The sequence below is a fragment of the Carcharodon carcharias genome, chromosome 19 (assembly GCF_017639515.1).
Source record: "Carcharodon carcharias isolate sCarCar2 chromosome 19, sCarCar2.pri, whole genome shotgun sequence".
Taxonomy (NCBI): domain Eukaryota; kingdom Metazoa; phylum Chordata; class Chondrichthyes; order Lamniformes; family Lamnidae; genus Carcharodon; species Carcharodon carcharias.
The window spans coordinates 101108339-101127474 of NC_054485.1; the positions used below are offsets into that span (position 1 = coordinate 101108339).

Consider the following 19136-nt stretch of genomic DNA (forward strand, 5'->3'; position numbering starts at 1 on the left):
ACCCCGGTACCAGGAAAGCAACATACCATCCTGGTGTCTCGTCTGCAGCCGCAGAAACATCTATCTGTTCCCCTTACAATAGAATCCCTTATCACTATTGCTCTCCCACTTATTCCCCCCCGACCCCGTGCAGCTGAGTCATTCATGGTGCCATGGACTTAGCTCTCGTTGAACTCCCCTGAGAAACCATCTCCCCCAGCAGCATCCAAAATGGAAAATTCTGTTGAAGAGGGAGTTGGACCCTGAGGACTCCTGCACTACCTGCCTAGTGCTTTTACTCTGTCTGGTGGTCACCCATTCCCTTTCTGCCTGTGCACTCATTACCTGTGGTGCGACCACCTCACTGTACACACTATCCGTGGAGATCTCATCCTTGCGGGTGCTTCACAGTGACTCTACGTGCAGCTCCAGCTCCTAAACACGGATCTCAAGTAGCTGCAGCTGAAGACGCTTCCTACACAGTGTCGCCCTGGACATTTGAAGTGACCCTGACTTCCCAAATTGCAAAGGAGGAGCATTTCACTTGGCTGAGCTGCCCTGCCATGACTTAAATTACTCCCTTTACTTTTACTTTCTCTAGTTCAGAGGATATTCAGGACAGAAGAAATACTCTACAGATGCTACTTAGCCAGGCCATGGCTCTTTTTACTAAGGAAAGGCAGAAAATGAAAGGATCCCTCCATCCCACTTCAACAAAGTCCCTCTCTCACCAAACTCCAACTGAAGCACTCTAATGCAGCGCAAAGCAGCATTCTTGGGAGGCTTTCTCATTTCTACTCCCAACTTGGCTTTGGAACCTTCCTGTTCTTTTGGGAAATCGGCTCTCTCCGCAGTTTCCCTGTGTCCAGCCTCTCCTGCCTCTTGCCTTCCAACTGAACTAAAAAGAACTGTTTGGTTTCTGTTTCTGTGGGCACTTCTCTCTGGACCCTATTGCTAGGCAACAGCAGCTTTTCTACCTTGTGTTAGTTTCAACTTTCCTTCAAGCGTCATAAAACCTCATTAGAATGCAGACATGTTTTAAAGTGAAACCAAAATTCAAGTTCCCCTTTTAACACAAATACAGAAACACAAATTAAACTTAAAAGCTAAAAGGAGAGGATGTTTCCGCTTGTGGGAGAATCTAGAACTAGCGGTCACTGTTTAAAAATAAGGGAGCACCTACTTAATACAGAGATGAGGCAAAATGTTTTCACTCAGGGTCATGAATCTTTGGAACTCTTCCTGAAAAGGTGGTGGAAGCAGAATCTTTGAATACTTTTAAAGCAGCGTTAGATAGATTCTTGATTAACAAGGGGGTGAAAGGTTATCAGGGGTAGGCAGAAATGTGGGGTTGAGGTTATATTCAGATCAGCCATGATCTTATTGAATGGCAGAGCAGACTTGAGGGGCTGAGTGGCCTACTCCTGCTCCTAATTCGTATATATAACCTACTTAAACTAAGCCTAGTTCCTAACAAGCTCTGCAGACACAGCGCCTCAGTTAAACATCTCGTTGACAGGACAGCACTCCTTCAGTACGGCACTGAGCTGTCAAGTTTCTGAAGTGGACTTGAACCTACAACCTTTTGACTGAACAAACACTGCTAACCACAGTCAACACTTGCTCTCTATTCCTAAGGGCTGCTCCCAGAATATTGACAGAGCTGCGGTTTCCACATTGCAGGGGGAGCTTGCTGCTATGCAAGTATTCACTTCTCTTGCCTATGTTGAACCACATGCAGGTCTCATATTAAATCATACAGGTGACAGCATATTATCTTTACTTTAGGAACAGCACCAATTTACAAGATTGACTGAGGAGTGACAGTGAATATCGGGCCAGGTTTCAGTATATCTGGGGAAGCAGTGAGGTGGCGCTATTGGCACTGGACCCAGACTAATACTCGAGGGACCCAGGTTTGAATCTCACCGCGGTAGATGGTGAAATCAGAATTTAAAAATAAATGGACTAAAAAGTATGATCGGGAAACCATTGGGGATTGTCATAAAAACCCATCTGGTTCAATGATGCGCTTTAGGGAAGGAAATCTGCCATCCTTACCTGATCTGGCCTACATGTGACTCCAGACTCTTAAAATGCCCCGGAAGGCTTAGCAAGCCACTCAGTTGCAGTAAACCGCTAAAAAGAGAGCAACTGGCATGGATCTAGGCACTGGAAATGACAATGGCAATCATGGCCCTGTCCACCCTGCAAAATCCTCCTGACATCTGGAGCTAGTACCTAAATTGGTACAGCTGTTTCACAGGCAAGTCAAGCAACAGCCGGACATAGTCATACACTCAGAATCATACCATACAACATTCTAGACACCACCATCACCAGCCCTGGTTATGTCCTATCCCACTAGCAGGTCAGACCCAGCAGAGCTGGGGGCACAATGAGATACAGTAGGCAGTTGTCCTGGGAGTCATCATCAACTCAGGATGTGGTATCAGGTCAAACATGGGCAAGGAAACCTCCTGCTGATTACCGTCCCCCCTCAGCTGGTGAATCAGTGCTCCTCCATGTTGATCATTTGGAGGAAGCACTGATGGTGGAAAGGGTGCAGAATGTACTCAGGATGGGATACTTCAATGTCCATCACCAAGAGTGACTCATTAGCACCACTACAGACCAAACTGGCCAAGTGCTGAAGGACATAACTGCTAGACTAGGTCTATGGCAGGTGGATGGAACCAAGAGGGAAAAACATATTTGACCTCATCCTCACCAGCCTGACTGCCACAGATGCATCTGTCCATGACAGTATCGGTAGGAGTGACCACTGCAGTTGTCCTGGAGACGAAGTCCCATCTTCACATTGGTGATATCTTCCATTGTGCTGTGTGGCATTACCACCGTGCTAAATGGGATAAATTTCGACCAGATCTAGCAACTCAAGACTGGGCAACCATGAGATACTGTGGGCCATCAGCAGCAGCAGAATTGGAATCAAACCAAGATCTGTAACCTAATGGCCTGGCATATCCCCCACTTTACCATTACCACCAAACCAAAGGATCTACACAGGTTCAATGAAGAGCGCAGGAGGGATGCCAGGAACAGCACCATGCGCACCTGAAAATGAGGTGTCAAATCTGGTGAAGCTATAACACAGGACAACTTAATTGCCAAACAGCATAAGCAGCCAAGTCATAGACAGAGCTAAGCGATTCCACAACCAACGATCATATCTAAGCTCTGCAGTCCTGCCACATCCAGTCGTGAATGCTGGTGGATAATTAAACACCTCAAATATTGTCATCCTTAATGATGGGGGAGCCCAGCATATTAGTGCAAATGACAAGGCTGAAGCATTTGCAACAATCTTCAGCCAGAAGTGCCGAGTGGACAATCCATCTCAGCCTTCTCCAGAGGTCCCCAGCATCGCGGATGCCAGTCTTCAGCCAATTCGATTCACTCCATGAGATCAAGAAATGGCTGAAGGCACTGGACACTGCAAAGGCTATAGGCTCTGACAATATGCCAACTATAACAAAAACAGAAATACCTGGAAAAACTCAGCAGGTCTGGCAGCATCGGTGGAGAACAAAGTTGACGTTTTGAGTCCTTATGACCCTTCAACAGAACTGAGAAGAACTTTGTTCTTCTCCGTCGATGCTGCCAGACCTGCTGAGTTTTTCCAAGTATTTCTGTTTTTGTTTTCCAGCATCCAGTTTTTTGTTTTTAATATCCCAACTATAGTACCCAAGAGTTGTGCTCCAGAACTTGCCGTGCTCCTAGTCAAGCTGTTCCAGTACTGCTAGAACACTGGCATCTGCCCAGCAACATGGAAAATTGCCCAGGGAAGTCCTGTACACAAAAAGCAGGACAAATCCAATCCCATCGGTCTACTCTTGATCATCAGTAAAGTAATGGAAGGGGTCATCAACAGTGCTATCAAGTGGCACTTGCTCAGCAATAACCTGCTCAATGATGCTTAGTTTGGGTTCCGCCAGGGTCACTCAGCCTCTGACCTCATTGCAGCCTTGGTTCAAATATGGACAAAAGAGCTGAACTCCAGAGCTGAGGTGAGGGTGACTGCCCCTGACAACAAGGTCACATTTGACCGAGGGTGGCATCAAGGAGCCCTAGCAAAACTGGGGCCAAACCTACAACCACTACCATCTAAGTCAAGGGAGCAGACAGCCAGGAACACCACCTGGAAGTTTCCCTCCAAGCTGCACAACATTCTGACTTGGAAATATATCACCGCTCCTTCAGTGACGCTGCGTCAAAATCCTGGTGCTCCCTTCCTAACAGCACTACACCACAGGGACTGCAGCGGTTCAAGAAGGCAGCTCACCACCACCTTCTCAAGGGCAATAAACGCTTGCCTAGCCAGTAACATCCACATCCCGTGAACGAGTAATTTTTTAAAAATGGGGAAAACAGGCATCGAGACATGTTTGCCACACTCCAGCAGAAGAACAAAGAGGAGTTCCTAGACGAACATAGACCACAGGCCATCAAGCTCATCTTCCGCCACAGGTGCTTGCATGAAGCAACGAGAGTGGAGATTTCACTCTATTAATTCATTTACAGCAGACTCGAGGCAACCTTAGATCCAAAGTTACTGCATTTGGACAGCCCTTGAAGTTAACCATAGAGGCACTCAGAAATAAACTTTTCATTGGAAGGTGAGAGGGAATATAATCCAGGTTTAATGGTGAGAAGAATGGCCCATTTAGATGCACCCAGATAGGTAACAAAACACAGGTAAGAAGGAAAAAAAAAAAAAGACTCAGGCTCATCAATATCCTGCCTGTCAGCAGGCCAAAGCTCCCCAGCCACTGATAATGGAGCTCCTAGTGGAGGATTAAGTTTAAAGAAAAAAACGGGAAAAATACAACACCAAGAATAAAAACATTACCAATTCACAAGATAACCAACAAAGCTCCTGGAGATCATAGCTACCAAGGAGATGCCAGTAATCACACAACTGAAAATAACGGTAATGCTTCCCTGTACACCCACACATTAACATGCTGCTCTTCTCAAGGTGATGAATGGGATCCTTCTCCCTTGTGGTTCTGCAAATTGGGACTGCACAAGGCAGGAAATGTCCTTTCCAGCAGTCAACAATTTTACTCCGTCCTTTCTCCAATAGCCTTGTCTGTAACAAGATGTCCTGCCTTTAGCATTCCTAGCACATTGTGCGAACAAGCAATGATTAATCTGGCATTCCCCAACCCATGACCTTCAAATAGAAAAATTACACTGTGGGGTTAATGCACAGGACCAGGATAGAGCAGAAACACCATCGCAAGTTACACTGTCTTCCCAAGTGATCCCCAGTGCTAAAGAGGAAAGAGGCGTCAGTGAAGTGTCTTCCCACATGGATGAGAATGTAACCGACTGCAGCCAGTTTACAAATTTACCAACACACACACACACACGCTGTCTGTTTAACTGAACATTTATTGACACGTTTGGTAGTCGAAATATTTACTTCTTCTTGGACACACCGACTGTGCGTCCTCTCCTGCCTGTGGTCTTTGTGTGCTGGCCACGCACACGGAGACTGCAGAGGAGGAACAAAAAAAGATAAGAATTAGAGGGAGCTTTCAGAACTAGTTACAGGCTCACTGCAATAGAATTCCAAGCAAATTTTAGAGCTGACATTTCAAAGCCTGAAAGGACCATTAACCACAGCTTTGATTGCTGTAATGAGCAGCGCGCTACATAAATTTATATAGCGCCTTTAACTTGTGAAACATTAGCAACAGGTAATCATATGGCCCATTAAGCCTTTTCCACTGCTCGATGAAGCCATGGCTGATCTGCAATCTAATTCCATTTCCCTTAATACTGTTGGTCATCAGAAATCAATCTCAGAATTTAAAATGACCGGCTGACCAAGCCTCAATTGCCGTTTGCAAAAGAGAATTCAAAATTGTGCACACACAAATGATTAATTAGCAAAACACTCCAAGCCAAGGCAATCACAGGAGCAATAATTGAACAAAGTCAGACAACCGAGCCACAGAAACACAAGGCTCCAGACGGACTCGGGGAGGAGAGAGCTGAGGATGCACAGCACGGTGAGAATCGTAGTAAGGAGACTTTCCCAGCGTGGTGGGGGGTGGGGGTGGTAGAAAAGAGAAATTCTGCGCCAACTCTAAGCCTCAACATGTTCAAGAAGGTTTTAAATACCAAATCTGAAAAATTAGAAGCGATAAAAAGGGAACACACATTCAGAAGGGAACATGTGGGAAATCAGAGGCCAGAACAGTTAATGTTTCTGTGTAACTATACCTGAACATTAACCTGTCTTCTCTGAGCAACGATAGGGCCCCAGCAACTTATTATGGAGAATTAGATCAGGTGAAAGCTTCCCTTTACACACGAAGAGCTGCACTATGATATTCAAAGTGCTCCCTCAAGGTTAATCTCTTAAGGAAACATGGTGGAAGCCAGAGGGAACATACAAGTCAGGAGCATGAGTAGGTCCATTCAAACCCTCGAGCCTGTTCCACTATACACTAAGATCATGGTTCATCTGATTGTGGCCTCAACTTCACTGATAACGATTTCTGACTAACAAGGAACTGTGTCCCCTAGTTCTAATCTCTCCCATGGGGGGGGGAACCACACATCCTTTCAGCATCCATCCTGCCAAGCCCCCCTCAGAATCTTAGATGTTTCAGTAAGGTCACACCTCATTCTTCTAAACTCCAATGGATACAGACCCAGCTTGTCCAATCTTTCCTCTTAAGATACCACCCCAACTTCAACTTTCCCAGCTATCAGTTGAGTGAACCTTCTTTGAAGAAAGAATGCAAGGTATTCCAGATATCCCCTTGCACAAACTCATCCTTGGAGCATTGTGCTCACTCATCAAACAGATAATGGGCAACAAAGGTACTGGTTGTCTTGTAAAGTCCATAGTTTAGACAGTATCAATAGACTGAAGCCTCCTACCATCTAACACCCTTCAACACTCAAAAAGGATTTACCAGAATATAAAAATAAAACCAACTTTCAGGAAACAACTTTGAACGCAACTAAGTAGGTGACAGCCATGTTTGCAGCTCTGTGCTGCAAGAAGATGTGTCCCATAAGCCCTCAAGAGATTGATGCCAAACATTCCCATTCCACAACTACAAACACGTAAGTAACGCAAGGCAGCACCACCGAACCAGAGGGCTGTCTATCAGGAACAGTAACAATCAGAGCAGCAATGCAGGTCTTACCCCCAGAAGTGTCGCAGACCCCTATGTGCACGGATCTTCTTCAATCGCTCCAGGTCCTCACGCAGTTTGTTGTCCAGGCCGTTGGCCAAGACCTGAGATTACAGAACAATAAATAAATAAATGCACGTGCAAAGGCCCCAGACACACAGCTGTGTACAATTACTCAGTGTCTTTAAATTTAGCGAAACGTCCCAAGGACCCACAGGGAAGCATGATAATAAAAACCTGGTCAAAGATGTAGATTTTAAGGAGTGTTTTAAAGGAGCTAATTGAAGTGGAGAGGTATAGGGAGGGAATTCCAGAGTTCAGGGTGTAGTCAGTTGAAGGCACAGCCGCCAACGTTGGTGCAAGTACAACTCGGAACGCACAAGAGGCCAGAATTAGAGGATCGCAGATATCTTGAAGGGTTGTTGGGTTGAAGATTACAGAGATAGGGAGGGGCGAGGCAAGGGCAGGGAGGGATTTGAAAACAAGGATGAGAATTTTGAATTTTAAACTTTAAACAGAAGTACCACAATATACCATCCTTGCATAGGATTATACACATACCCAGTTGGGCCAAATGTGTGTGTTGTAGACTCATTTACAGCTCATTCAGGTCATTCCATTCATTACAGGTCCATGCCAGTGTTTCCCATCTACATAAGCCTGCTCCCATCCGACTGTATCTCACCCTATCTGAGGATCCTTCGTTTAGCAAGTTAGTTGGATAGTAAATCTGGCTGACAGGCTGGCTATAAGAACTCCACCTCCCACCCAGTGGATATAGAGACTGATCCACTGTACATTATAGACAAGGATGGGATTTGTTTCCTGATGGTAGATTGGTTGATAGGTAGATTTACACAATATAAGCAGACATGGAGGAAGAGGAAGCCTTCAGAAGCCCCAGTCACAACTGCAAGGTGCACAGGGTTTGCAGCTTATGCAATCACACTCCAGCTGGCTTAAATGAGAAACTCAGCCCTTACAAACACAATTAAACATTTCTTTCCAAAAACGGCTTAAATGCCTAAGCTTTAATTAGAATACAATCCTGTCCGTGTTTGGTGCAGAAACTGGACATAAACATACCACATCTCACCCAGAGACAGAGCTGCATAATTATTCCCCCCATTACCGCTACCTAATGTCACACCAGGTCAAGACAGAACATCACTGAGTATACCCCCGGCAAAGTACTCAAAGACCACCTGAGTAGGAAGCAACCGAGTCTCAAGTAACAATCTATCCAGTACCTGGCTGTATTTTCCATCCTTAACATCCTTCTGCCTGTTCAGGAACCAGTCTGGAATCTTGTACTGACGTGGGTTCTGCATGATCGTTATAATGCGCTCGACCTGCGAGATAAGAGAAAGACCAGTTACAATCTCAGTACTCAACCCAACCTGATTCACACAGCGCCCAACCCAGGCTGACTTTCTCCAATCCGACTCACTCACTCAACCCCCACGACTCAACACTGAGTCTGACTCTCAACATAAAGCTACATACCTATATGAGGAGATAGTAGGACAATGACCAAAAACATGGTCTGAGGTTAAGTTTTGAGGAGCATCTTAAAAGTGGAAAAAGAGCAGAGGTTTAGGGAGGGAATCCCAGAGTTTAGGGTCATGGTATCTGAAGGCACAGCCTCTAATGGCGCAGCTGTTAAAATCACAAATGAGCAAGAGGACAGAATTAGAGGAACGCAGAGTCAGAGAGATAGCAAGGGGGGGAAGTTATAAAGATACAGGGGACTCAAGGCCATGGAAGGATTTGAAAACAAGGATGAGAATGTTAAAAACCGAGATATTGATAAGCCAGAGGGTAACGTTAGTCACAGGGATGATGAATCGACTCACACAGGTCTAACGTGTAGAAAGATTGTCTTACTTTAGTAAGTAGTTCAGCTAAAAGTAAAGTCCTTCAGTTTACGTAAAATAAACTTCCCAAACCCTTAGAGGAATTAAAATGGGCACAATGGTTATAGTGCATTGAAGGAAGAGTATTTTGAAAGTAAAGGTCTAGTTCAAAGGTGCAATCATAAAAATCACAGCTAAATACAAAAACAGCCCAAATACAGTTTCATGCAGGCTGGATAATAGAATTTACAACACAAACAGGCCATTCGACCCAACAGGCCTGTGCCAGTGTTTAGGCTCCACACAAAGCTCCTCTCAGCCATCAATATATCCCTCTATTCTGTTCCCCTTCATATGGGAATCTAGCGTCCCCTTAAATGCATTATACTATTCACTGCAACTACTCCTTGTGGCAGTCTTGCCTCTCTGGATAAAGAAGTTTCTCCTGAATTCCCTATTGGATTTATTAGTGACTCTAGGTCCTTAACCTACCCATGAAAAAAAAATCTTTACATCGACCTTCTTGAACCCGTTCATAATCCCTCAATCCTACCCCTCCAGAAATTATACACAACACTTTAAACAACCCCGCACCCCTCAAAATTTCTAAATACAATGCTCAGCATTACTGGACAGGGCAGGGATACTAATCCGGAGCAGCCAAACCCAGGGGTAATTGTGAAACCCACACAGCTTCCCCTGCGCCCCCACAAAGTGCAGAAGGTTGGGACAGGAATGAAAAAGGATGGGCAGGGTGAAAAGAAGTGCCTACAAGTATTCCCCTAAAATTCCCATTTAACAACCCAAACCAAATTATGAGCACACTGGACAGCTGATAACATACAGGGAAGGATGGGCTGGTTTGGAAATATCCTGAAGAACAAGTTCTGTCATATGACGGGGATGAAAATAAAAATGATAAATCTGAGCCACTCAGCAGCAGCTTCCCATCCAGTATTTGTGACACCTGTACCTGAAGCAGGAATGGAGATACAGAAGGAATAGGCAAACTAAACTGAAGCTCACCATTCTGGCCCACCAGCTCTCCCCATACAGCACCTATTTGTACTTGAATTTTGACAATGCAGGAGGTGGCCATTCGGGCCATCATATCTGCACTGGCGCTCAGATTGAGCAATTCACAATGCCATTCCACCGCCTTCTCTCTGTGACCCTGCACGCTCTTCCTTTTCAGATAATGTCTAATTCTCCTTTGAATGCTTCAAATGAAGCTGCCTCCTGCATACTCTCAGGCAGTGCCTCCCAGACCTTAACCCACCCACTGCATGGAAAAGTTTTCCTTCATGGGGCTTTTGCTTCTTATGCCAATTACTTTAAATCCCTGCCCCCTCTATCTTTTCACGACTGGGGACAGTTTCTCCCCATCTACTCTGTTCAGACCCCTCATGATTTTCAGCACTTCTACCAAATCTTCTCCCAGCCTCCTTCTCTCCGAGGCAAACTGTCCCAGCTTCTCCAATCCACCTTCATAACTCAAGCTCCTCATTCCAGGAACCATTCTCATAAATCTTTTCTGCACTCGCTCTAATTCTTTCAATGCATTAACAGATGCAATATTCCAGCTGAGGCCAAACTCGCATCCTGTACAAGTTCAACATAACTTCCTTTTTTAAAATTTGTACATGGGATGTGGGCTTCGCTGGCTATGCTCTTGCACTCTATGGCCCTATTAATAAAACCCAATTTGTTAATTAACAGTTGAATTGGCATTGTGCATACCTTTTTACACATGTCTGACATCTTTCCCCTCCCCATCCTGAACAGTTCAGGCTGCTTTTCCTCTGGCCATCCCCAAGAGACCTATAGGTTTGAGATACCAACGGAACTCCCAATCATGTAAATGCAGTCCTGTATTCACCCGGTATTACAGGAAAATAGATTGAAGCATATTAGTCATGGCCTGTGCAGCAGCCACAAGGCAAATCAGTCGACACCATTCTGTCTCACCTCGTCCTCAGAGAGCTCCCCAGCTCTCTTGCTCAGGTCGATATCAGCTTTCCTCAGTACCACATGAGCGTAGCGCCTTCCGACACCCTGACAACGCAAGCAGATAATCAGAGTCAACAGCAGTCTTCAGAGACCATTGCACATGAATAAACGTTCTCGTTAATAAGCTAGGTTGCAATGCTTCAAACTGGCCAACGTCAGTCCACCATCGCTTACACATCTCCAAAAATGAGTGAAAGCACATTACCAAGCGGGTGGAGAGGAGAGAATAAATCTCATCAATACCATTTCATTGTTGAAATGGTCTGGCTGGCTGTTTGTCAGGGCTCTCATGGTTGGGTCATTGTTGTGGGATTGAAATGCTATCCTCTAGGATTTGCACACATTGCTGGCCAAAACCCCAGCAATTGTTATAAATCCCACAGCAGTTCATTTCTCCAAAACCAATCCCCCAGCTTCATCCAGAAACACTGGCCATTTAACTCAGTGCTGCTGGTAGCACCTGGTCTTGGGGTAAAAAGGACATAACCTCTAACAATAACTTGCTGTACTCCTAATAATCTGTAGGGCCCGAAATTAGATAGTGGGACCATTCGGTACGTCCAGTCTGTGTTGGCTCCGACCGCAAACAGTATGTTGGAACACCCCTGCTAAAAATTGCACACAGAAGAATTTTGTACATGTAGGTGCAGTGTAATTCCAGGACCAGTGCAAGCTAAGGCCCATGTACTCTCAGAAATACACCCATTGGGTTTTTCCAGGCTCTGCTCCGTTTCGCTAAGATGAGCCTATCATGGTGGAAGTGATCACGCATCATCATATCAAATGGGGGAACGATCGTAAGGGGCTGAGCAGCCCCCTCCTGTTCCTGCAGCTCACACCAGGTACCTGGCGATGTGGATAACAGCCGTCAGACAGACGGGACTAGGACTGAACCACTGAATGTGTAGAGCACACACTGTCATGCTTCTAGATGAGGACAACTCTCATGTGTGGGTGAGGCAGATTTCACAGCATTAGGAACCCCAGCATCAATACAGAAAGGACATAAGCGTTGGGATTATCTGGGTCATGGAGCTTTTGCAGACCTGTAACATGGTAGAAAAATATACGCAGTAGCAAGAAGTTCCCACTGAAGCCCACACAATGACTCATTGATGCATTAGCCCAGTAACTGAAGAGCAGACAGTAATTTCAGACTTGGCACAGCAGCAACGAGAGCCCTGTGAAAAGTACAATCACCCAGAGGAGTGGGTAAGCAAGGCCAACTTTCTTGTACTTGGCTGCTCTTTTAACATGTTCCCAGCAGTTGCAAAGCAGTTACCACACTGCCAATTCTTCAGTAAAAGGGGTTCTGGAGCACCCTGGCTAAAATTGATTATGAAGCAAAGCCCAGAAGTCATCGCCCATACCAGGCCATCAGTGCTTTCTACTTCCCACACTGACTCTCAAAATCCACAAGGGGCAACTGCACATAGCATGATAATGAAGAGTTACAAACACTTAAACCACAGCAGGCTGCCAGTGAATCATAGAACGCACCAGAACCAACGCAGGCAATTCAAAACCATTCTTCTCCCACGTGTGCTGGCCCAAATGTCCTGCCCCTCAGCACCTCTAATTAAAGGAAAATTTAGTCACTGCTTATAATATTTACACTACATTGGTGCCACAATTGGTTAATTGAGGTGGTTATGGCCCAGTTTCACAGAGGACAGCTACGGATTGAAGCCTTGTGAGCAGCAGTGACTGGAAAAAGACAATTGGATTTGTTCAGCCCCTGCCAGCCAGGCGGTAACATCAAGGACACAGAACGGGGGCTGTGCCTGCCTAAAACCCAACTCAATCTGCAGCGAGCATACAACACACCCATGCAGCCCTACTTAACAGGGGCTTAAACAATAAAACATGCAATTATATAGCACCTTTCACAGCCACCAGCTGCCCCAAAGCGCTTGACAGCCAAAGGTGGGGTTTTGATGTGCAGTCACTGCAGTGATGTCTTAAAGACCGCTGCCAATTCGAGCACAGCAAGCTCCCATAAACAGCAATGTGCTCATCACCACATATCTTTAGTAATGTTGAAGGAAACATATCGGTTAGGACCCCAGGATAACTCTCCTGTTGTTTTTTGAAACAGAGCCTTGGGATTTCTTTTTAATTGATGCATGGGATGTGGGCGCCACTGACTAGACCAGCATTTGTTGCCCATCCCTAAATTCCCTTAAGGGGTTGGTGGTGAGCTGCCTTCTTGAGCCGCTGCAGTCCATGTGGTGTTGGTACACCCACAGTGCTGTTAGGGAGGGAGTTCCAGGATTTTGACTCAGCGAAACTGAAGGAACAGCAATATATTTCCAAGTCAGGATGGTGAGTGACTTGGAGGGGAACTTCCCATGTGGTGTTCCTATCTATCTGCCGCCCTTGTCCTTCTAGGTGGTAGCGGTCATAGGTTTGGAAGGTACTGTCTAAGGACCCTTGGTGAGTTTTTGCAGTGCATCTTGTAGATAATACACACTGCTGCCACTGTGCATCGGTGGTGGAGGGGGTGGATGTTTGTGGATGGGTTGCCAATTAAGATGGCTACTTTGTCCTGGATGTTGTGGAGCTTCTTGAGTGTTGTTAGAGGCAACCAGGCAAATGGATTCCATCACACGCAATTGTGCCCTGCAGATGGTGGACAGGCTTTGAGGAGTCAGGAGGTGAGGTAATTGCGGCAAGATTCCTAGCCTCTAACCTGCTCTTGTAGCCACATGGTCCCACTCTCCCTGTGGCCTTGTATTTATATGGCTTGTCCAGTTCAGTTTCTGGTCTATGGTAACATCCAGGATGTTGATAGTGGGGGATTCAGCGATGGTAATGGCACTGAACATCAAGGGGTGATGATTGGATTCTCTCTTGTTGGAGATGGTCATTGTCTGACGTGTGGCGTGAATATTTCTTGCCACTTGTCAGCGCAAGCCTGGAGATTATCCAGGTCTTTTGGACATGAACTGCTTCAGTATCTGAGTCGTTGCGAATGGTGAACATTGTGCAATCATTAGCGAACATCCCCACTTCTGACCTTTTGATGGAGGGAAGGTCAGTGATGAAGCAGCTGAAGATGGTCAGGCCTAGTTCACTACCCGGAGGAACTCCTGGACTGCTTCTGTATCTAAGTGGCAAATGGTGATGAACAACGTACAATTATCAGCAGTAATTGGCTGGATTGGATTATTCCTGCTTTTGTGTACAGGACGTACCTGGGCAATTTTCTACATAGCCGGATACACGCCAATGTTATAGTTGAATAATTGTCCACCACCATTCACAACCAGGTGTGGCAGGACTGCAGAGCTTAGATCTGATCTGTTGGTTGTGGAATCACTTAGCTCGGTTTATCACTTGCTGCTTATGCTGCTTAGCACCCAAGTAGTCCTGTGTTATAGCTTCACCAGGTGACACTTCATTTTTGGTTTGCCTGGTGCTGCTCCTGACATGCCCTCCTGCACTCTTCAATGAACCAAGGTCGATTCCCTGGCTTGGTGGTAATGGTAGAGTGGGGGATATGCTAGGCCATGAGGTTAAAGATTGTGTTAGAGTACAATTCTGCTGCTGCTGATGGCCCATAGTGCCTCCTGGGTGCCCAGTCGAGTTGCTAGGTCTGTTTGAAAACTATTCCACTTAGCACGGTTGTAGTGCTACACAACATGATGGAGAGTATCCTCAATGTGATGACAGGGCTTCCTCTCCGCAAGAACTGTGCGGTGATCACTCCTACAGGTAGTATCATGGAGAGATGCACCTGCAGCAGGCAGGTTGATGAGGATGAGGTCAAGTATATTTTTCCCTCTTGCTGGTTCCCTCACCATAACAGATCCAGTCTAGCAGCTAGGTCCTTTAGGACTCGGCCAGCCTGGTCAGTAGTGGTGCTACCAAGCCACTCTTGGTCATGGACATTGAAGTCCCCCACCCAATAGGGCAAGCAGGGCCTTGGTTTAATGTCCCATCTGAAAGACGCGATCTCCAACAATGCAGCATTCCCTCAGAGCGTCACCCTTGATTTCTGTGCTCAAGTCCCAAAGTGGGGCTTGAACCTGGGGCTTCATGACTCAAGAGCTCCCAACTGAGCCACAGCTGACACTGCAGGGAAGATTGGACTCGCTTACAATATAGCAGATGACATTACAACATTTAGAATGGCACCACACTAAGCACACTGCCCACTACCTGAGCTACAAGGGACCAGAGCTTCTCACCTTGATGGCGGTGATCGCAAACGCTATCTTCCTTCGCCCATCAATGTTGGTGTTGAGGACTCGAAGAATGTGCTGGAACTTTTCGGGAATAACCAACGACTAGAAAAAAATACAAGGGGCTGAGTTAGCAAAGAATCAAAAAAGGAAAACATGAAGTCTTACTATGTAATAATCTACCAGGTGTCCTACATATTCAACACACTTCCCACAAAATTGCCATTAAAAGACAATACAAGCATTCCTATGAGACATCAGAGCTTATTATTGGTGACCAACATGGGAGGTCAGCTTGTATGCCATGAAGCAGTTAATGACAGTATACATTCAGTTCTTTGAAAGAGAAACCCAGTTAGACCCACTGCCCTCGCTCTATCCCTACAAATCTTTTCTCCTCCAGGGAAATGCTCTGGTTCGGATCTGGAATGAGGAATCTGAAAGTGTGGTGGAGGCAGATTCAATCGCAGTGTTCCAAAGTGGACTGGACAGTTATGCAAAGAGGAAAAAATTGCAAGGCCACAGGGAGAGTGGGACCAGCAAACGTTACAGCGCCAGAAGGGGGTCACAGCCCATCAGGTCTGCACCAGCTCTCTAAACAAGCATTATGTCTCAGTGCCATTCTCCCATCTTTCTCCGTACCACTACACATTGTTTCTCTTCAAATAATCATCCAATGCCCTCTTGAATGCCTCGATTGAGCCTGCCTCCACCACACTTCCAGGCAGCGCATTCCAGACCCGAACCACCCCTCTCGTTCTTTATCCTTTTGCGAGCGAGAACAGCTTCTCCCTATCTACTCTGTCCAGCCCCCTCATTATTTTGAGCATCTCCTCTTAGCCTTCTTCTCTCTAAGGAGAACACTCCCAACCTATCCTCATAGCTGAAGTTACTCATACCTGAAACCGTTCTTGTAAACCTCTTCTGCATTCTCTCCAAAGTGTTCACATCCTTCCTATAATGTGGTACCCAGAACTGTACACAATACTCCAGCTGAGATCTAACGGGTGTCTTATATAAGTTCAGCATGACCTGCTCTTGTACTCTGTGCCCCTATTAATAAAGCCCAGAATACTATATGCTTTATTAACTGCTCTCTTCACTATTCCTGCCACCTTCAATGATCTATGCATATATACACACACCAGGTTCCTCTGCTCCTGCACCCCCTTAAGAATTATACCCCTTATTTTATATTGTCTCTCCATGTTTTTCCAACCAAAATGCATCACTTCACACTTCTCCACATTGAACTTCATCTGCCACCTATCTGCCCACTCTACCAACTTGTCTGTGTCCTTTTGAAGTTCTAACCTGTCCTCCTCGCAGTTCACAACACTCAAGTTTCGTATCATCAGCAAACTTTGAAACTGTCCCCTGTACACCAAGATCTAGATCATTAACATATATCAGGAAAAGCAAGGGTCCCAATACCCACTCCAGGGAAACGCCCCTACAAATCTTCCTCTAGCCCGAAAAATATCCACTGACCATTACTCCCAGTTTCCAATTACTCAGCCAATTTTGTATCCACGTTGCTACTGTCCTTTATATTATGAACTAAGAAACTTTTCTCACAAGTCTGTTCCCTGGTACTGTATCGAACTCCTTCTGAAAGTCCATGTACACCACATCAACAGCATTACCCTCATCAATTGTCTCTATTACCTTCTCAAAATACTCCAGCAAGTTAATTAAACACTATTTCCCCTTTAGGAATCCATGCTGGCTCTTCCTAATCAACCCATATTTTAAATGTGACTATTAATTCCACCCTGAATAATTTTTTTAGAAGCTTCCCCACCACTAAATTTAATCTAACTGGCCTGTAATTGCTGGGCTTATCCTTACAACCTTTCTTGAACAAGGGCATAATGTCTGCAATTCTCCAGTCCTCTGGCACCACCCGAGTTTAGGGAATACTGAAAGATTATGGCCAGTGTCCCTACAGTTTCCACTCTCACTTTCTTCAACATCCTTGGATGCATCTCATCCAGTCCCAGTGCTATACAAATAGCGAGTGCAGGTATGGCCCCCTACTGTACTATAACCATTCTATGACTAAGTATTCATTCAATTCCCTTTTGAACGTTGCAACTGAATCTGTATCCAGTACCTGATCAGGGAATGTAAATCCTAATTACTCATGTGGAAAATTGCCCTCTGGTTACTGATCTTGCAGCCATTCACAATATTATTTTAAATCTACTCTTATGTAAAAACCTCATGATTTTAAACACCTCCATCACCACTGCCCCAAGCCATCTCCGCTCTAAGGAGAACAATCACTGCTCCTTCAACAATACCTTTCAAACCCATGGCCACCACCGTCTAGACAGACAAGGGCAGGAGATACACCATCACCTGGAAGTTCCCCTCCAAGCTACTCACCATCCTGATTTGGAAATATATTGCTGTCACTGAGTCAAAATCCTGGAACACCCCCCCTAACAGCACTGCGAATGTACCTGCCCCACATGGACTGCAGCGGTTCGAAGCGGCAGCTCACCACCACCTTCTCAAGGGCAATACGGAATGGGCAATAAACATTGGCCTAGTCAGCGATGCCCATGAATGACTGATTAAACAATTCTCCGGTAAATCCAAGGAACTGTAACCCCTCATCCTTAGAGCTATCCTTCCTCCAGCTAGGAGATAGTTGCATTTATATAGTGTTTTTCACATCCTCAGGCCAATCCAAAGTGCTTTACAGTTGATCATGCGCTCTAGAAGCACAAACACTGGTTATAACCATGGAAACACGTCCGCCAATTTGTGTGCAGCCATTTGGGAATAAACAGCAAAGCAATAATGGCCAGGGCACCAGGGATAACTATCCTGCTCTTCTTCAAACAGCGATGATCTGTTACATCCAATGATGGGGCTTTGGTTCAACATCTTATCTGAAAGAGAGCGCACCTCCAACATTGCAGCACTCCCACCGAACTGCACTAGAACTACACGTGTGTTCTCCAACCCCTGGATGGGACTTGAACCTACAACCGTCTGACCCACAGGAGTTGCTACCCATTGAACTAGCTGAACTTGGACCCAAAGCAGAATTTTATTTTAGAAAAATTTACCCAAACTTTTGCACTCTACACAGGTTTACACCGCTACAGGCTCACTAGAGCTAGGGTGCTTCTGACCCAGTTCCTGCCCATTATTTACACCCCCCCCCCCCCCCACTCCTCCAGTCGACATCAATAAAACAGATCAATCTGGTCATCATCACATTGCTTAGGGTGGGATCTTGTTGTGCACAAATTAGCTGCCGGGTTTTCTGCGCTGCAGTAGGAGCTATAATTTCGTGTTTTTTTTTAAAGAAATTATTTGACTGGCCGTAAAGCGCTTTTTGCGAAAGCCGACACACAAATACACGTCTTCCTTCCCCAGGTCCCCGGTTACTCCAGGTCGCTGAAGCCTGAGCCGGAGGCCGCTCCGCTCTCCGCAAATAATCACCGTGCGTCTCGCCGCAATTCCCCCCTTTTCCCACTCCTGGGCCTCTGTCCCGGCCTTTCCCATCGTCTCCGCCCGGTCCCGCTGACCCCGAGCGGCGGATGGCGACCGATTCCCTGCCGTCCTCTCGGACTCACCATGATAGCTTCGATGGTCACTCGGCCTAGAAAGAGAAAGAGGAAGTAGGTCCCGCAGTTTTATTTGACCGGGTCCCCGACTTCCGATGGGTTGCAGTGTCCTCGCCGTCAAACGTTCCCCCTCCTATTAGGCGCCGAGATCCCCTCGAATAGAGTTCCGATCTAAATGTCTTCAGCAATTGAAATAAAAACAAAAAACTGCGGATGCATACGCCAATGTTGCCAGACCTGCTGAGTTTTTCCAGGTAATTCTGTTTTTGTTCAGCAATTGAACATTTAAGAGGAAGTTTCGATCAAAGCCGCGCCCACAGCGACCCAAAGTGC

At 45.9% G+C, this 19136-nt stretch overlaps 1 protein-coding gene across 1 annotated transcript; it reads right to left on the reverse strand.

The window, feature by feature from the left end:
- Positions 1–5382: 5382 nt before the first annotated feature.
- On the reverse strand, positions 5383–18952 carry rps18 (ribosomal protein S18). Its single transcript, XM_041212117.1, has 6 exons — positions 18813–18952; positions 15223–15321; positions 10988–11074; positions 8414–8515; positions 7176–7267; positions 5383–5503 (listed from the first exon to the last, which is right to left on the reverse strand). The coding sequence occupies exons 1-6, from the start codon at positions 18813–18815 to the stop codon at positions 5428–5430; spliced, it is 459 nt and encodes a 152-aa protein (XP_041068051.1). The 5' UTR covers positions 18816–18952; the 3' UTR covers positions 5383–5427.
- Between the last annotated feature and the right edge of the window lie 184 nt (positions 18953–19136).

Coding starts and splice junctions, on each gene's coding strand:
- rps18 (XM_041212117.1), bottom strand. Junction 8,516..10,987: donor GGGAGCTCTCTGAGGACGAG/GTGAGACAGAAT, acceptor CTTATCTCGCAG/GTCGAGCGCATTATAACGAT. Junction 7,268..8,413: donor AGGATGGAAAATACAGCCAG/GTACTGGATAGA, acceptor CTGTAATCTCAG/GTCTTGGCCAACGGCCTGGA.